Genomic DNA, 21,016 nt, shown 5'->3' on the forward strand with positions numbered 1-21,016 from the left:
ATAAAAGAGACACAAAATTTACGTGGAAAACCCCTAAATAATATAGGGTAAAAACCACGGGCAACAGTAGAAGAATTTCACTATGAGAAAATAAGAATTACAACTTCTTTCGATCTACCAAGGAGAAAACAATGATAATTCTCTCTTGATAAAAAAAGAGAAAACAACTCTAAAAAAACTCTCTAAATTCTCTAGTATTAGAAGAAAGCTAGAATGCTTTGGGATGATTTTGAAGCTAAATGAGCTAGGGTATTTATAATTGAAGCTTAAAGACTAATTTATAAATACCCTAAATTATAATGACTAAAATTTAAGATTTTACCATTTTTTTCAATAAAACGGCACCTTTCAGTGCGGCTTTTTAATTCATTTTCTTCTTTTATTTTCTCATGCACTTTCGGTGGTGCATGTGCATTCACAAAGAATTTCAACAAAAACTCTCATGTAACTCTCTCTTCGGGGCTGTCAGAATAGTGAGTGGTTTCCCACTAATTTTGTAACTGCGCACTTCAATTTGTGTTTATTAAGAAATCGAATCTGTTTCTCCAAGATCTACAAAGTATTATCCAAACAGTATTCAGTAGTTATTTTTGTCTCAGTTAAAAAAGTATCATTAGATCATGTAAGCATATTTATATAAAATATTTGAAGTAAAGAAAATAAAGCGTATATAGATAATATCAATATAGAAGAAACAGATCTATTAAAAGTAGGTAAAATATAATATTATATAGTCGCATAAAGCAACCTAGTACACAACGAACAACGTTACATTAGTAACTGAGATTACTTCCACTAAGGGTGCTATCCCTATCGACTTTTAACATCCACTTTTATTCTTTAGCTTTCATTAGCTGAGGAACTTCCATGGCCAAACTTTCACTTGACGCTGCAAATGGGACAACAAAAATAAAACATTCATCAGTTAAGAAATTGACAACCGTAACCGAAGAACTCAATGAGTATTATAAAAGAAATTAGAGGCATTGGAACCATTTGCAGTCAGTGCTGGGGCTGATCTGGTAAGGGATGCTGACACCGCACAGCATCCCTGGGAGTCCACTTGCAAGGTTTAAGTTGATGCCAGTGACGGCATCCGCACTTTTGAGGCAGTTGCAAACTGCCTGGCGGTCTGGTGTTGTTTGGGCTTCGCCGTTGAGGGTTTTGATCCCACTGCAGCATGCTGGAGGAACAACAACACCGCCTGGACCCTTCAAGTAAGGAATGCAGGGTGCCAGTTTGGATGTGACTTCACAACAATTTATGGCTCCTTGAGCCAAGGGTGCAACCGTCCACGGCCAAGGACAACACCACCACACATGCTCCCTTAAGGGACATAAGGTAGCTGGCCGTTCTGATTGATTACAACAAAAAACAAACGACATTCTGATTGATTACAACAACAAAAAACGATCTTACACAACTTGTAGGGAAAGTGCTTAGTGATTGCTAATGCTGATCGCTAATTGCTGATTGCTGTGTGGCTACTGGTTAGTGATCGAGGGTTTTTATAGCCTACGGAAAGAAACAGAGAAATAAGTGTGAACACGAAGCTTGGTAGTTGGTTGTTGGCTCAATTCAATGCAACTACAAAAATTTGATGTAAACTCCCCTTTAAGACCGCATTAGGAGAAAAGTGTTTTTCCAATCAGTTATGGGCAATCGTCACGCACTTCCTGCTTGTTTGATGTTTTCTTTCAATTTAATTAAAATCATCCCCAAGGACTGAAATATTAGTTTAATCTTTTCTACTTGTCTTCTCAGAAATATGACCGCTCTTTTAAAACTAATCTACTTATTTTCGACATTTAATCTCAAAGTATTTATTTTCTTTGATTATGGGATTAAATATAGGATAAATTTCAAGCAGCGACGGATTCAGAAATGTTTTCGAGGGTGGACACATATTCGTTAATAACATAAAATTTTTATATGAGGTGGGCACAAATAAAAATTTTGAGATGAATGTCATCAATAAAATATACAACTAAAGAAAATTTAGACTTCAAGATGGACACGTACTCACCCTAAATATATTGTGGATTGTATTGGCTATTTATGGAATTTATCTCTTTTAATTTGAATAGAAAGTCGTAATCATTGATTAAGTGATCATTGGTCAATAACAAAGATCCATTGTCTTCATGAAGAAGAAAGACTGGGAGTAGGATATTCAATACTTTCTCCCCTATCTCAATTGGGTTGAGAGATTTTATAGTGATCCTTAGTGTTAGTGTAAGATCATTATAACTACTTTTAGATTAATGGGTTTAGAAGATATGATCGATTGATAGTGAATTTAATTATGATAAATCACATAAATTTATTGAAAATCATGTCTAGAGGTCACAATTTTCTAAGAGATATCAGACACTTGAAATATTTGATTATGAGATTAAATATTGAATAAATTTTGAGATCAACTTTATAGAATATACTTTGATTTTATTGAACTTGTTAAAAATTATTTAAAAATGATAAAATGGTAAAAAATACATAAATTTTTTAAAATTTATAAAAATATTTATTTTAAAATAACTGTTGTGAGCTTAATAAATTCATTTTTAACTAAACAAATTAACCCAAAATAATGTTCAAAATAATTGTTTTTAAAAATATGGTACATACCTCAACCAACTTCAAATTGATTTTAATGACCTCGCCCATGTGTCCCAGTTCAAGAACATTCCAGATCTCAATTAACCTCAGATTGGTTTTAATGGTATTGTAAACGTGTCCCAACAAATGAACTCCTCAACCTCTATAACGGGATTGCATTTATAGTTAGTGTAGATTTTTTTTCTTCATTTGAGTAAATTATCAATTTAATCATTAAATTATAAAATTAATTATATCTTGACCATTAAATAAAAAATTGTCAATTTGGTCACTAAATTAAAGAGTTTAGTGGTTTCTTAACCCTAAATTGAAGATATTGTATTTTTTATTAATAAATTGAAGATATTGTTAAATACCCCACATGTCAACCATTGCTCAAAACACTAAAATAATGAAAGAAATAATCAAATGTTAAGTGTCGATCATATTCAACGATGGTGGCCACCGTTCGATAATAAACACAAGTAATTAAAGAAAAAAATCTTCTGTTATCTTCTAAACTTAGATCTAGAATTTTTTTACCTTCGAATTTTTGGGTGAAAATTTTAGTTTTTTTAAGGTTTTTTTTCCAGTAGCAGTAGAATATTGCTATTAGAGTCCCGTTATCGGCGTTATACGCCATTACTCGTTAAATTACGAGTGCGATGGACCGCTACCAACATGAATCTGTTACCCACCGTTAAAATCGTCAATATGGTACATACCTCAACCAACTTCAAATTGATTTTAATGACCTCGCCTATGTGTCCCAATTAACGAACATTCCAGACCTCAACTACCTCAGATTGGTTTTAATGGTATTGTAAACGTGTCCCAACAAATGAACTCCTCAACCTCTATAACGGGATTGCATTTATAGTTAGTTTAGATTTTTTTTTCATTTGAGTAAATTATCAATTTAATCATTAAATTATAAAATTAATTATATCTTGACCATTAAATAAAAAAATTGTCAATTTGGTCACTAAATGAAAGAGTTCAGTGGTTTCTTAACCCTAATTCTTTTTTTGCTTGGCAAAAGAGATTTTTTATTAAATAAATCCTGAGTCAAGAGTCTCGTTAAAAACTTCCCTAAACTTAAGCGGAGGAAAAGAATACTCTTGACTAGGAGCAAAATACAACTCCAAACGAAACAAAACACACAACTCTGCCCCTACAAATTTTGAAACCCCTTTACCAAAGACAAGGCTAAAAGCATATCAACGTTACAACAACCAACAACCTTTTTGCAACAGCAGTACCTTTAACTAACACTTTAAAGACTTAACACAAACAATATCTCTAGAACCAACAAAGACAAACCGAGCAGAACAAAACAAAGCTAATATTACAATCAGAACAGCAAACGAAAATTCCAGCACTGTAGAGGTTGAACAGATCGACTAGCGACATAACTAAACTTCTCCCTATAGACATAAAAAAACCAGCACTGTAAGCATGTACGACATTAATCCACTTCCATCAGAAAAAACCCGAAAGCAATCGATTGTACGCACCCCCATCAAACGCAAAGCAAAGCCATTCCATTATGATCGCAAGGCACGTAACAACAAACACTACTTAGATCATCCAAACAACCTAACAAATTACAGGATGAAACATTAGATATACTCTTCGGGGGGACACCTCTTTGACCAACAAGTCCTCGCAAGACACAAGAATCCAATCACCTTAGCTCACAGTCAATTGTAATCAATTCAACTAACCACCAATTCCCCAAGGTTCCAACAACCAAGCTGGAAGGAAGACAGTAAACTACGACACCAACAACAAATAAACAGAGCTTAACAGCCGTTATGGACATCAGAAAACAACCAAGCCTAACACACCACACCTAAAAGGTCTTTAGTCTACGCATACCATCATTATCCAGCCATCTTGCCATCCCTTGGCACCTAGTATTCACAATACAAAAATGCACATTTTAAATTAAGCGAAAACATACTTCTTAATCTCAAAGAACAAAGACCGCCACTGCCACTTGCGCTGTAGGTGGTACTCAATTCAGCTTAGCACCATTCTAGACTCCAACTCTAAACTAGATCAGCCTTACCAACCCAATCAATCATCCAAACAAAACACGTACAGGGCAAAATTTAATGCAAAATCCAACACATCTTCGACATTACCTCCTGACAGTGATCCTGAAAACAAAACTCAGAGCGCACCATTACTCGAAAATAAAAAGCCCCCATAACCTGGAATATCATCTCTCCCAATACCATCCACTTTGAAAGTGACAGAACCAGGCAACAACAATACATTTTCTGCTAATTATTGGCGATAAACAGAAAACAAAGTCAGCATACTAATTAACAACCATCAATATCTCATGAGTCAACGCAAATTCAATCTGATGAACTTTGATTACCCTCCTAAGGGCATCTCCAATGCTTCTCTACATTGGAGAATTTCTCCAAAGTAGAGAGCTCACAGCTCTCCAACCCTGCGTTAGATCTAGCGCTACTGTGGAGATTGCTACAGTACTGCGCCACATCTAGCGCGGTACTGTAGCTCACGCTACAATTTTCTTTTTTTTAATTCAAATAGATTAAACTAAAGGATAGATAAAAATACATTGAAATTAGATATATAAACATACTAATTTTTTTGATTTTTTTGTATTTTTCTGATTTTTTTAAATTCAAGTAGATTAATTTGCAAGATAGATAAAAATAAATTGAAATTAGATAAATAAACATACTAATATTTTTTGTAAATTTTCTGATTTTTTGTATTTTTCTGTTTTTTTAAATTCAAATAGATATTTATTAGAAATGTATATGTTTTATTTTATATTTGCAAAATCAATATTATAATAGTTAAATATTATGAATAAAGTAGAGATAGCGGTAATGTAGAGATAGCGCTGGAGATGAATTATTGTTTCATCTCTATAGTAGAGATAGAGATGCGCTAAAATAGATATAAGCATTGGAGATGACCTAAGTACAGAAAAATTAACTGCCGAACCCATACCTCTTATATTCCAGGATAGATTCTTCATCCCAGAAACTTCCCCCTCTAATTTCAATTAAAAAGCATTGATAACGATTGGGATATGCCTTCCGATTCCTCCGCTACTATAATTTCCCTAACTAAAACCTCTTCTGGACTATGAAACTCTATCCCCAACACTCTTCCAATCTACAAAGTTTTCTTTGCTTCCAACTTTTGTCTTTGCCATCTATCTTGCAGATCGGAATCTGATAGAGACCTTCCTTCTAGTTCAGTCCAGTCTTCCTCGTACTCTATCTTCTTCTTATTTTTCTTTGCATGGTTATTTCTTCCCTTCCTTGGTTTGTTAACAAAACTGTCTTGAATGCATTGTAAAGAAACATATCTTTTATTTTTCCGGACCTTTGCTCTTATAGTCTGACTGCTTTTATGCGATTTAATATCCTCACTCAAATACATTTGTTCATTTAACCTCTGTCCATATCCTCCTCTTCATTCCCTATTTTGGTCTTAACCCTAAATTGAAGATATTGTTTTTTTTTATTAATAAAATGAAGATACTGTTAAATACCCCACATGTCAACCATTGCTCAAAACAATAAAAGAAGGAAAGAAATAATCAAATGGGAACACACTTGATTTACTCGGTGTGCTTTGAAAGCTACCATTATCAATTTTTTAACTGATGAATGTTTTATTTTTATTGTCCCGTTTGCAGCGTCAAGTGAAAGTTTGGCCATGGAAGTTCCTCAGCTCATGAAAGCTACATAATAAAAATGGATGTTAAAAATCCATAGGGATAGTACTTTTAGTGGAAGTAATCTCAGTTACTCTTGTAACGTTGTTCGTTGTGTACTAGGTCGCTTTATGCGACTATATGATACCATCTTTTACCTACTTTTATTATTAAATATATCTGTTTGTTCTATATTAATATAGATTATATACACTTTATTTTCTTTTCTCTAAGTATTTTATATAAATATATTTACATGATTTAATGATAAAGAAAATTACTATTAATATTTGAACAAGAATTTAAATGAGGCTTTTATGTTTGACTTCCCTTAAGGTGCGTTTGGTTCACGGAATGTAAGATTACCAATGAGAATAAAAAATTACCAGGGAATAAGATTACTGTGAATGTTGTATTTTGTGTTTGATTGGTTAAAGGAATAAAAGATTATTGGAATGTATTTTTGACCAAATTGTCCTTATTATATATATTTTTTTTAACAAATTGAAAAATATTTATATATTTTCTTTAAAAAATTTACAACAACAACAACAACAAAACCCTATTCACATATGTAATGGAGTAAGGGGGAGGTACGGTAGTAGGCTGCCCCCAACGCCAAGTTGAAAGCAGCTTCCGTGGAATACATCCGACAGTCAAAAAAGTAAAAATAAAGATAAAATACAATGCATATATAAATAAATAAATACATAATTGAACAGTCTTCAAATGCTTTCTTCATATACGCATCTGTAATGGAAGTAATCCCTGCAAATAAATCCCTGCATAAAAAATCTCTGCATATAGACAGAAACGTAAGACCCGACTAAATTTAAAAAGAGGAAACAAATATATAATTTTTTTTTACAAAATTGAAAATATTAAAAGGTTTAATGAAAGGGTAAAATTTTATTTTAACCCCTGAACTTCATATAAAATTTTAATTATAGATTTTTTTTTGTAAATCTAAAATAGTTTAAGGATAAATTTGTAATTTAACCTTCGTAGAATTTTTATTATTCAATGACAGAATAAGGATATTTTTTGAAAGAAAAAATAATTTTAAGGGCATTTTAGTCCAAAACACCGGAAATCCCACAATACCTTAGGAAATGGAGGTAATTACATTCCCGGTAATATACCCCAAAAATCCACTATTGATAATGTAAGATTACCGGTAATGACATTCCCGGCCAACCAAACGGGAGAATGTGGATTCGATTCCCATAGGAATCTCACATTCCCCCAACCAAACACACCCTTAGTGTTCTTTTCCCCCCCTTGTTGATATGGAACCGTTTATAATTGAGGGCTTGCTTATCCATAAATGTACGGACTGGGAGTTTTAGTACAAGATTTTCCTTGTCGTCATTTGTTAAGCGAGTTGACAAACTCACCGATGATCAAAGAACTGCGATAAAGAAAGTTGGTTTTGGCAATTTGCTTTTGATACCTAATCAGATGCTGAGCAAGAGTTTGCTGGTAGAATTGATGGAGAGATGGAATTCCGAGAAACGTGGTTTTATGTTACTTCCTGGTATTGTCAAAATTCCTCTGATGGACGTTGCTTTAATTTTGGGGATTCATGTGGTTGGTGATCCTATACTGCTTAGGGAGGATCAAGCCTTTTCGAATCTTGAAACTAATTATGGAGCTTCTTTATGGAAGGGAAAGATCACAATTGCATCCCTTGAAAGTAGACTCGATTCACTTGGACAATTAGTTAACGAAGACTTTGTTAGGACATTCATTCTCTTCACATTTGGCACTATTCTTTTTCCCAATGCAAATGGAAAAGTGGATTCCCGTTACCTTCATTTTCTGAAAAATGTGGTTTATATTGGTCGCTTTGCATGGGGTGCAGCTGTTCTCGAGGACTTGGTTATGTGGTTGAACAAAAGAAAAGAGTCAAGTGTGCACCATGTTGGAGGTTGTCTTGTACTTTTTCAAGTAAGTTGAAATTACTAGTTAAGAGGCTTTTAGAAAGGAGATAAGAACATAGAAATGAACAAAGGAATATGGTATTCTTGATTACAATGCATGAGCTAGTTTTATACACAATACAAGCAGCTATTCTCAACAGCTCTAATAGAGTAACCAACCCTAACAAATTAACAAACTTCTAACTATCTCTTAACAACCATTGCCAGCGTGGCACATCCAACGTGGCATGATTGCATTGCTCATACCTATTTCTTCTAGTCTTCTGGATTAGACTTGATGAACACATATTTTAGATCGAAACTCCTCAAATGCAGTTCTGGCCAATGGCTTAGTGATTTCATCAGCTATTTTATGCATAGCTGGAATGTAACCGACGCATAGTTGAACAACAACAACTTTCTCACGCACAAAATGGACATCGAGGTCAACATGCTTAGATTGAGCATGGTAGACTGGATTTGCGCTCATGGCCACAGCACTGGTGTTGTCACACCATACAACTGGCTCATGAACCTGCTGAATGCCAAGGTCAGACAAAAGTGATTTAATCCACATTATATCAGTAGCTGCATCTGCTACACTCTTGTATTCGACCTCCATTGTGGATCGAGAGACTGTTCGTTGTTTTTTCGAGCACCATGTAACAAGACATTTGCCAAGGAATACCCCGTATCCAGTGATAAAATGCCTATCATCGATGCTAGCACCCCAATCCACATCAGCAAAGGCAACAATGTTCAATCCATGAGCAGCAGGTGAAAAAATAAGTCCAAAGTTAAGAGTGGAGGATAAATAACGAAGTATTCTTTTTACTGAAACAAAATGAGCTTCTCGTGGTGCATGCATGTGTTGAGCAACTTGTTCCACACTAAATGAAATGTCAGGTCGTGTATGACAAACAAACAAAAGAGAACCAGCTATACTTCTGGATTCACTGACATTCAGAATAAGTTCACCTTCTTCACGTGAGAGTTTCAGAGATACTACTATTGGCGTGGCACAACCTGCTGCATTTGACATTCCAGTCTTCTCTAAGAGTTCCAGAATATATATTTTTTGACTTAATGTAATCGAGTTATTAACATTTTTGACCTCAATCCCTAGGAAGAAGCTCAACTCCCCGAGATCCTTTAATGTAAAATGATCCTTTAACATTGATACAATCTCATGTATAGCAGTAGAAGATTGTCCTGCAATGACTATATCATATACATACACGAGGACATAGATGTAGCCATCATCAATACGCTTGAGAAATAAAGAAGAATATGCTCGAGATACTGCAAATCCCATATGCAGCAGATTCTCCTTAAGTTTAACATGCCAATTGCGAGGTGACTGTCGAAGACCATAAAGAGCTTTTTGAAGTTTACACACAAGGGGTTGGCCAAGTTCATCAGTCTGCTTAAACCCAGGAGGTTTTTGCATGTATACATTCTCACTTAAATCTCCATTGAAAAAAGCATTATTAATATCAACATGTCAAAGCTCCCATCCATTAGAAACTGCTATATTAAATGTTGAAAACCGAACCACAGGGATGAACGTATCCTTGAAATCATAACATGGAATTTGAGAGAATCCTTTGGCAACCAAGCAAGCTTTATACCTATTTACTGATCCATCAAGGTTATGCTTAACCCGAAAAAGCCTTTTGCAACCAACAACCATCCTGTCTTCAGGGAGTCGAACCAGTCTCCATGTTCCATTATTTATTAAGGCGTTGTACTCATCATGAACTGCTGCAGACCAGTGAGAAGGCTGAAGAGCAGCATCTATTATAATAGGAACATCATCATCCAAAGCACTCGAAAACACCTTAGGCTTGAAAATTCTACATCGATTGCGTGTCATCATATGATGGACATGAGTTTGAGGATTACTAACATCAGGCTCAGAAGTAGCAGGAATGTTATCTCGTATACTATCAACATCATCAAGCACACTACTAGCTTCTGCACTTGTACCAACAGTTTCATTAGGTACAATATCTTCTGAAACAGTAGCATTAAAGGTGTGTTGGATAGTAGCATCAGAAGTATACTAAGAGCCACCATTGACCACCTCAACCACATTAGGTATTACAACCCCATTAACCACCTCATTTACAGCAGGTGATGTAGAATTATCAACCACCTTATGCACAGTAGTTATATTTGGTACGTTATGTGGAGACTGAAAAATAAGAGTTCTTGACATCTGTAACAACTCGAAGTAACTGAGCATTCGAACTGGTATTGATTGTAGAACTCAACGAGTCACAAGTTTCTTTCACTGCAAATGGAAAAACATATTCATTAAACACAACATGTCGAGAAACATATACTCGTCCATCAGGTGCCAAACATTGAAACCCTTTGTGTTGAGGACTAACTCCCAGATAAGTACAAACTTGAGATCTAAAGGACAATTTATACTTTTGGAACACTCTTAAGTGAGGAAAGCATTGACAACCAAAAACCTTTATCATGGAATATTCAGGTTTTTTCTAAAGAGTTTTTCAAATGGTGACACATCTTGTAGAACTTTAGTAGGCAGACGGTTGAGTAGATACACTGTAGAGATAACTGCATATGACCAATACTTGATTGGTAAAGATGCCTGAGGTAACATAATTAGTGCGAGTTCAATAATATGACGATACTTTCTCTCTACCACATCATTCTGTTCAGAAGTGTGAGGACATGTTAGTTTGTGCACAATCCCATCTTGAGCCAACAATGGTGAAATGCTACGAAATTCACCACCCCAGTCTGTTTGTAATGCTTTGATAGTACTCCCAAATTGGTTAGCTGCGAGTTTCCAAAATAGTTGAAATGCAAACAACGCCTTATCCTTGTGTTTCAAAAGATAGATCCAAGTATGGAGAGTAAATTCATCCACAAATGAAATGTAAAAACGAAATCCATTTGAAGACACATGTGGTGGTCCCTATAAATCTGAGTATACAAGATCAAATGAAGAAGCTACTATTGTATTTGATTCACTAAAGGGCAATTTGTGGCTTTTGCCCAAATGACATGGAATACACTATTTATTTACATTGGAATGAACTTTAACTCCTAGTTCACTAGCTAATTTTGTTAGAGTATCAACAGCTGGGTGACCAAGACGTCGGTGCCATAGATCATCCAATGAAGTCGATACTAAGCTTGCATTGGCTTGTGCAACATGAACTTTTAAGGAATTATTATTCATAGCAAAGGAATATAAACCATCACTTTCTTCACCTTGAAGTAGCAACCTTCCAGTAGCCTCATCCTGAACACAACATCGATTGTCATGAAACTCAATGAAAACATCATTATCCCTAGCAAACTTATAAACCTAAAGCAAATTCTTGGTTATTTGTGGCACATGCAACAAATCATTCAGTAAAAGCACACGTGAAGAAGCATTCACACTAGCATTTCCAACCAAAGTAACATCAAGAGGCATACCATTCCCAATTAAGAGTTTACCTGGACCATAGTACTCAGAAGATTCAACACCTTAATAGCATTTGTTGTAACATGGTGTGTAACTCCTGTGTCAACCACCCAACGCTCAGATTGCATAGAAGCCACATGAGCTTGTGGTTGATCATCCATAATTGAACCAATCCTTCGCTTAACAAAACACTCATATCCACCATCAGTGGATGAAACTATAAAATTACCAGGAGAAGAGGTAGTCTTGTATTCTGACTAGTATTGCCCTCGATTAATAAAAGTAACACACGAGAAGTCTTGATCATATCTATGCCAACATCGATCAACAAGGTGTCCAACATTTCCACAAATTTGGCACTGAACCCGAGATCTGCCACGACCTCTACCACCAGCTCGAGAATTATAAGAGTAATCAGATCTCTGATAAGAACTTTTATTCACCGTTGAAGTGTTTCTTACCTCTCCCTATGCAACATTTGCACTCATAGGCAAAGCTTCTAGTTGATCATCAAAACTAGCAAGTTGTGTTTCTGCATCAATTAGCATAGTAGAGATGATATCTAAAGACAGAGTTTCCCTCATGGATGTGATAATCGCCATGAAATGTTGATATTCTCGTGGAAGACCTTTCAGAATGCTCGCGATTTTCTCAACTTGAGGAACATTACTGCCACAAGAGGCTAAAGCATCACATACCTCCTTCACACGAGTAAGGTAAGCTCGCATACTATCACCTCCTTTCATTAAGGACTGAAGCTTGTAATGAAGACTCATAACAGTTGTTGTTGAACGGTTGGCAAAGAAATGAAGAACTGTATTCCAGACAGCTGCTGCAGTTTCAGCCCCAACAAATTGAGGAGGGAGATAAGGACTGACCGTAAGCAACAACCAGGAGACAAGAGCACTATCTTGAGCCACAAAATCTTCACATTCATCATTGACACGAATAGTGCCATCATCATCAACCACTATCTCCGGCGGAGTTACTGCAGCTCCTGTAAGCAACCGTTCCAACCGATGACTTCTTATGGTGAGCAGAATCTGCTGCTTCCAAAGAAGAAAATTCATTTCGTCAAGGACAACATTTACTTTCTTGTGGGTAAACGATTTAGAACTCGTGGTGAAATCCATCAAGAACTGCTCAAGCAACGGAAGCCAAACATAAAGCCCCAAGATCAATGGCGAAAGATACCATTTTAGAAAGGAGATAAGAACACATAAATGAATACAAGAATATGGTATTCTTGATTACAATGCATGAGCTAGTTTTATACACAATACAAACAGCTATTCTCAACAGCACTGAGTAGAGAATACACGCCTTGTTATAATGGATATAAATATCGATAGATAGAAACATAATGTTTAGTTAAAGCTTTTATTTCCCTCCAAAGGGAAGCCATAACTATAAAGGAAGGTTGAGCAATGAGTAGAGAGCACTGATCCGTGCAGTTTTGAAAGTCAGGATGAATCGAAGGAGTGTCGGGCCGATTAAACCCTTAAATTACAATATATTTTTTTTAAAAATACATACCATGGCATAAAATCATACAGCTGTCTCTGTTTGAAGTGTTGGTCGAGCTGAGTTGTTCCATTGCAGTCTCGTAATTGCTTGCAGTTGAAGCCACTTAAAACTAAACTAAAAACTGTAATGTCCAACCACCACCTCAACCATCAGAGGAATTAATTTCCCTATCATTTATCAGGTATAATTATTTGAAGTTGGCTTGATGAATGGTGTAGTGTTGTTGATGATTGGTGAATTGGTGTAGTGTTGGTCGATTTTCAGCCACCCTATCGGATTCAGGTTTTTCTTTTTCGTTTGTGTTGAATGTTAAAAACAAAAATAAATAAGGAGTTATTGTAGGTGTACAAATTTATAGACGGACAGTAAATCATGTGATGTTATCAGCTAAAATCAAATAAGGTTAAAGAATTTTAATTTACTGTTTTTGTTTTTAAACTCACGACTCGAGACAATTTTTATGCCGTTAGTATCATAATTTTTTTTCATTTATACAATTCTTGTCATGTTCAAACATAACATTTGTCTGATTAAAGATAATATTTGATTATGTCAAAACATAAAAATCATTAAGTTGAGAACTATAATAATTTCACATCTATGCTATATAACTGCAGAAGATTAATATATGATATTGATTCATATATTAATCTAAAAACGAGCTGATCCAATATTTGTACTCAACAAATTCATATGAATTTTATTTGTATCTTATCACATATTCATGGTCACTAAAGTTTGAATAAATTTCGTTTTCCCCCACTGAAGTTTTAAAAGTAACAAATAGATCACTAACGTCATCGATTTATAAAAAATTTGTCACTCACCGTTAACAGTCATTAACATGGGTGATAAAATGTTGATGTGGCACGTTACAACCACTTTGACTTTTTTATAACAAACCCCCCATTTTCTTTTTCCACCTTTCCATGTTATTGTCCTTCTTCTTCCATGCAAGAAAACTCATCAATATATCTATAAAAACATATACCAGCAATACCACTATCTCCCAGCCGAGTATGTGACCAACACCATCAAATGAAAGAAGCAAACAATTTGAATCTTTATTAACATTGTTGTTTTGCTGGGATTATTTTCTCCCTAATTGTGCACGAACCTTAAAGAGTAGTCAACAATCTTTGATCAAAATACTATAGAGTGATGATACAATCTGTACACAAAGGATGTCATCATGAATGAACATGAAAGGGAGGGATCAACGCAAGAAGGAATAATTCTCGTTCAAAATTTAGCATACTGCACAGGGTGCATATCAAATTCCGATTATATTTAATACAGCCAAACGTTTGTCCTAATAAAAATTACAAGAATCGACAGAAAGATGAAGAAATAAGAGCACTCTTCTTTCGCAACAGGAAAGGTGTTGACCAAAGTAACAATCTAAGACGAAATCAAACCTGAGAAAATCAAACAAGAAAGTTAAACTTGATAAAATAAATCAAAATTAAATAGAAAGAAAAATACTCATTTTTATTTTGATCAGTTGAGATCGGAATCAATTGAAGTCTGTCGCTACACAATTTACTTAAGACAGATTTTCGGCCACTCTTTGATGCTCAAATTCGTTGGTCATTTGTCTCACAGTATACAACAACTTATGATCAATTGCAGCAGCACATCTACATAGATCACGAACGAACATTGCCTTTGACTCTTGTCGAAAAACTAGGAAGAAAATAATATTTTTAAGGGGAGAAAATATTTTTTCAAGAGAAGAAAATTCTTCAAATCCGAGATGTGAAAAACTGTTGTTTGCTAACTATTTATAGAGATTTTCAAGAAATATTTATTCCAACCAAATATATTTTAATATTCAACTTTAAACAGATAATAATATCTTTTAATTTGAAATATTTAAAATATAAAACTCATTTTACCATTCAAACTTAAATATATATCATTTTAATTTGAAATATACAAAATTATATAATTATTTTAATATTCAAAGTTAAAAATTTAACAAATATCTTTTTAAATTGACATATTCAAACATTAATTATCCTACTAATATTCAAATTAAATAATATATTTAATTTGTAATGGTCAAAAGATAAATTCCTTTTATTATTCAAACTTAAACAAATATTATTTTAATTTAAAATATACAAAATTATATAATTATTTTTTAATATTCAAAATTAAAAAGAGAACAAATATCATTTTAACTTGACTTATTAAAAGAATAATTATCCTACTAATATTTAAATAAAAAATCATCTTTTAATTTACAATAATTAAAATAACTATGAATTTAATATAAATATTAAATCAATCAATTAAATTCATTCTTTTCAAACAAAAGGTAAGTAGGCAAGGACTAGTGACCATACTTTTGGAACTCCCTCGCTATTTTCTGCAAAATATCCGAGCGGCATAAACATGGGAGGCAAAGCATACCCAAAGGACATACTTGACGGGTCTTCAACCATCGGCTGATGCAGTGAAAGTGGAATGAATGGTTGCAGACACCTACATAAATAAAAGCGATTAAATGCCGAAGAAAGAGTTCAGTTTAAGATATACTGTAGTTTTTTGTGTTTGTTCCAAGGAAAAATGTCAAAAGATGAATTCAGGCATTCTTTTCTCTGTGCACATGTTCATATTGAATGTCAAAAAATGAATTCGAGCGATCAAATAATGAACTCGGTCACTCTAACGTCATGAAATCACCATGATTTCTTCTCTTCTACACCCAGACAAGAACATTCACTCCTCTACTTCATGAAACCAGCAACAAAAAAGCTAGTTGAAGAATGGGTCCTAAAGCTCAATCCTTGTGTTCAGTATAAAGCATACTCAAACAGTCCTTGTGTTTTATATTTTCCTTCTCTTCTACATACATACATACATATTGCAAACTCAATTGTACAATCCCAACAATAAAACATGCCTAAAATATAACCATGGAGAATGAATAAGTGAGAGCAATGTTTCAAGGAGTGCAAAAAGGAAACACCCCCCACTTGGCATTCAAATTGTTTGATTCTTACTCTTGATGGTGTTGGTCACATACTTGGTTGGGAGATAGTCGTACTGTCGGGATATCTTTTTATAGATATATTGATGATGTTTCTTATAAGGAAGAAGATGAAAGGCAAGAAGATGGAAATTAGGTAGAAAAAAAGAAATGGGGGCTTGTTATAAAAACAAATTTTTTGAGTCAAAAAGTGGTCAAAGTGTATGTAACGTGCCATATTAGCACTCCGTCACCGTTAGCGGTTGTTAACGGCGATTGATCAATTTGTTATAAATCAATAACATTAGTGACTAATTTTTTACTTTTAAAACTTCAGTAGGTAAAACAAAAATTTACTCAAACTTTAATGATCATTTGTGTAGTTTACCCTAATCGATTAGGGATATTTATAATAATCAATAATATTATTCAATGATATTAGTATGGGTAAATTATGCTTTTAGTACCTAACTATCAATTTAGGTCTATTTTAATACCTAAACTTTCAATTTTTTAAAATGATACCTAAAGTTAGTTTTTTATTTCATTTTAGTACCCTGTTCAAAATTTAACGTTAAGTTTTAAAGAAAAAAATTAAAAGTTTAGGTACTTGGGACCAAAACTAATAATTTAGATATTAAATACGGAATTTACCCTATTAATGTATAATAAGCACGTTGCACGCAAATTGCGATAATAATAAATTCAATAATCAAAACATTATGTCTATACAATAGGCCTATAACATTATTACTAACCAGAGGTAGATGAGAAGATTCATGAACTCTCTTATCAGATTGACGAGAATCACATGCTACCGCTTACCTCGTTCACTGAGTTGACTCAGTAGCTAGGGGCGAGTGTGCAATGGCTCCTATGGATTAGGGATGACAAATGGGCGGGTCGGGTGCGGATACCCCCTCCCCTATCCCCATACCTACCTAATATTTTTCAATCTACCATCCGCCCACCACCCATGATGGGTAAAAATTTTCAAATCCACACCCGCCCACGCGGGTACATTCTCAAATCCATCCCCACACCCACTACTCAACTAGAGACGTACCCGGCTAGACCCACCTGACAGCAAACTTAAGTTATACATAAGCAACAAATATAAAACAAACACGTCCATTAAGAAACATAATAAAATAAACCAATGATTATCTAAGTTAAGTGTTAATATATATCTTAAAGTACATAAAACACCATAATAAAAGACATAATTAAAGTCTAGAAACATAAATGACAAACACAATTGAATTATTTCTAAATTGCATAATACATGATTAAAAATACCCAACTATTATCTCATTCAAGTGTTCCCAGAAGAAGAAGAAAAATTAAGGTTCAGGTGTGATAGGCAAACTAAACTAAGTGGAAAGACTTAATGTTCTTACTGCATTCGTTACTTGTTTTCCAGTATGTTGGCTCTCGTCCAGAATAAAACCTCCAGAAGAAGTACCATAATTTAGATAGTAAACGACCTAAAACTCCAGTCTACAATGATGGATTTCTTTGAAAGTGAATAGAAAGACTAAACCTAGCCTTTATCAGGTAAAATTCAGTTTCTCTCCCAAATCCACAGTTAGACTTAACAGGTTCAACAGTTGTATAAATTCAAAAAACTCAAGAAAGAAAATAAAATACAAATAGATTTAAATTACTCACCAGATCATACCACTCTAAATCACCATGAATATAACCAAAATATAATACATACCCCTAAGCAATCCAACTCCCTCCATCCAAATAATCTTAATAGAAAAAAAAATCAAGAAAGACTCCACCAAAATACAATACATACCCCTAAGCAATCCAGTTTCTTCACGGTTCTCTACCAAACACAACACTAATATACTAAAAAGAGGTGAAATGTTTGAAGGAATATGGATGCTTACCAACTTGAACTTAGACTCCGCCGAAGGCTTTTGGTGAACTGGAAACAAGTCAGGATGCGACTCCCATACTTTCTTTCTATAAGCTCCTTTAATCTAAATTCCAAATCAAAATTCATAAAAGAAGTTAATCAATTTACAATTTCATAAAGGAAAAGAGAAAAGATTAAGGAAATTTGTTAGACTAGCTGATTGAAAGAAAGAAATCAAGGCCACAACCTCCAAAAGGAAAACAACTCGAATTCATAAACGTCAACAAAACCAAAAAAGATATTAAAAAACCCTAAAGTACATAAAGATTTAATAGTAAAATAAAAACCAGAGGAGTAGGGCGAGAATTCGGGGGAAGCCTAACAAGAGCCTGGCTTCATCGCCTTGCATTTCTGAATTTTTTGTGAGGCTCAGGTATGAACAAAAAAGTAAAGCTTAGTATGAGTTAAAACTCGAAAACCCCAAAATAGATAAAGATAAAATTATCAAAGGGGTGCCTATAAAACTGAGAAATACGTAGAACCCAGAGAAGGGTTGCCTTTGAAGATGCCAATAATGGCTCTTACAAAAATTAAATTTCAAGTAAAAAGGGAAGAAACATACCTGAGCTGGAGAGTGGAGACCAGAGGTTTGAAACTTGAAAGATCGGCACAGTAATGACTAATGAGAGGTTTGAAAGGAAAAAAAATTATGCACAAACTTAACTTATCCCTAATATTTGGTTAAATAACAACTTATATCTTATACAATATTCGGGTTTATAAATTAATCTCTAAAATTACACCTAAATTCATAATGGTCCAAAATTTAATGGATATTTAGCTGGGCGGGCGGATGCGGGGTGGGTAAGGTCTCAAACCCATTACCCGCGACGGATATCATTTTCTAAATCTACACTCATCCACTATCCACTAAAATTAAACACATCCCCGCCCCAATTGGAGCGGGTGCGGGGCGAAATCCACGAAATTATACTCGTTTGCCATCCCTACTCTGGATGTACATGATTGGGTAGGGGAGTCATTGCACCCTATTATTTTGAGAAATTGTTAAATTTAGTTTAGTTTACTAATGAGAATAGAAAAAAAATAAGAAAATTTACATACCTAAATATTTTAGAATTAAGTATTAAAATTTTAGACCATATTTTTTAATTATTCATACCATCCACGAACGTACATCACTTATCACCCTCTGTCTTGATGTAATCAGCAATGTCTTCAGGTGTGAGAACTTCTTTCTCCTTTCAAGTTGAATAATCATGATGGATATACTTCTTTAATTTTGTCAGGAAAAATTCTCATGTAACTCTCTCTTCGGGGCTGTCAGAATAGTGAGTGGTTTCCCACTAATTTTGTAACTGCGCACTTCAATTTGTGTTGATTAAGAAATGGAATCTGTTTCTCCAAGATCTACAAAGTATTATCCAAACAGTATTCAGTAGTTATTTTTGACTCAATTAAAAAAGTAGATGTTTTCGTTATCATTAGATCATGTAAGCATATTTATATAAAATATTTGAAGCAAAGAAAATAAAGCGTATATAGATAATATCAATATAGAAGAAACAGATGTATTAAAAGTTGGTAAAATATAATATTATATAGTCGCATAAAGCGACCTAGTACACAACGAACAACGTTACATGAATAACTGAGATTACTTCCACTAAGGGTGCTATCCCTATCGACTTTTAACATCCACTTTTATTCTGTAGCTTTCATTAGCTGAGGAATTTCCATGACCAAACTTTCACTTGACGCTGCAAATGGGACAACAAAAATAAAACATTCATCAGTTAAGAAATTGATAACCGTAACCGAAGAACTCATTGAGTATTATAAAAGAAATTAGAGGCATAAGAACCTTTTGCAGTCAGTGCTGGGGCTGATCTGGTAAGGGATGCTGACACCGCACTTGCCTGGGAGTCCACTTGCAAGGTTTAAGTTGATGCCAGTGATGGTGGCAGCCGCGCTTTTGAGGCAGTTGCAAGCTGCTTGGCGGTCTGGTGTTGTTTGGGCTTCGCCGTTGAGGGTTTTGATCCCACTGCAGCATGCTGGAGGAACAGCACCACCGCCTGGACCCTTCAAGTAAGGAATGCAGGGTGCCAGTTTGGATGTGACTTCACCACAATTTATGGCTCCTTGAGCCAGGGGTGCACCCACCACGGCCAAGCACAACACCACCACACATGCAAACTTAAGGGACATAAGATAGCTAGATTGATTACAACAAAAAACAAACGATCTTACACAACTTGTAAGGAAAGTGCTTAGTGAGTGCTAATGCTGATTGTTGATTGTTGTGTGGCTACTGGTTAGCGCTCGAGGGTTTTTTGTAGCCTACGGAAAGAAACTGAGAAATACGTATGAACACGAAGCGTTGGGAGTTGGTGGTTGGCTCAATTCAATGCAACAACAAATATTTGAATCCACATTATCATTTACCATGTGGATTGTGGTTATTGATCTAAACTCCCTTTAAGACCGCATTAGGAGATAAAGTGCTTTTCCAATCAGTTATGGGCAACCGTCACCCACTTCCTGCTTGATTGATGTTTTCTTTCAATTTAATTAAAATCATGCCCAAGGACTGAAATATTAGTTTAATCTTTTCTACCTGTCTTCACATAAATATGACCGTTCTTTTAAAACTAATCTACTTGTTTTCGACATTTAATCTCAAAGTGTTTATTTTCTTTGATTACGGGATTAAATATAGGATAAATTTCGAGCAGTGAGAGGGTAGACACTTATTCGTTAATAACATAAAACTTTTATATGAGGTGGGCATAAATAAAATTTTAATATAAGCATCGTCAGTAAAATATATAACTAAAGAAAGTTCAAACTTCAGGATGAGTACGTGACCACCCTAAGTATATTGTGGATTGTATTGATTATTTATGAAATTTATCCATTTTAATTTGGGTAGAAA

The 21,016-nt window shown here is 34.5% G+C and overlaps 1 protein-coding gene and 1 long non-coding RNA gene across 3 annotated transcripts; both read right to left on the reverse strand.

Annotated features, from left to right (window-relative positions):
• Positions 1-824: 824 nt before the first annotated feature.
• Positions 825-20,304, reverse strand: LOC120185797 (non-specific lipid-transfer protein-like). 2 transcript variants are annotated; one of them, XM_039189908.1, is made up of 2 exons: positions 19,946-20,304; positions 825-889 (listed from the first exon to the last, which is right to left on the reverse strand). In XM_039189908.1, exons 1-2 carry the CDS (start codon positions 20,287-20,289, stop codon positions 880-882), a joined length of 354 nt encoding a protein of 117 aa, XP_039045839.1. In that variant the 5' UTR covers positions 20,290-20,304; the 3' UTR covers positions 825-879. The 2 variants fall into 2 exon arrangements, with proteins under 2 accessions (XP_039045839.1, XP_039045840.1); XM_039189909.1 differs by lacking the exon at positions 825-889 and adding an exon at positions 19,718-19,841.
• On the reverse strand, positions 10,208-18,290 carry LOC120185798. The gene is made up of 3 exons (XR_005522153.1): positions 18,092-18,290; positions 14,852-14,853; positions 10,208-10,217 (listed from the first exon to the last, which is right to left on the reverse strand). It is a non-coding gene; the product is annotated as an uncharacterized LOC120185798 (long non-coding RNA).
• Positions 20,305-21,016: the final 712 nt, after the last annotated feature.

The sequence above is a fragment of the Hibiscus syriacus genome, unplaced genomic scaffold (genome assembly GCF_006381635.1).
Source record: "Hibiscus syriacus cultivar Baekdansim isolate YM2019G1 unplaced genomic scaffold, ASM638163v2 tig00113124_pilon, whole genome shotgun sequence".
NCBI lineage: Eukaryota > Viridiplantae > Streptophyta > Magnoliopsida > Malvales > Malvaceae > Hibiscus > Hibiscus syriacus.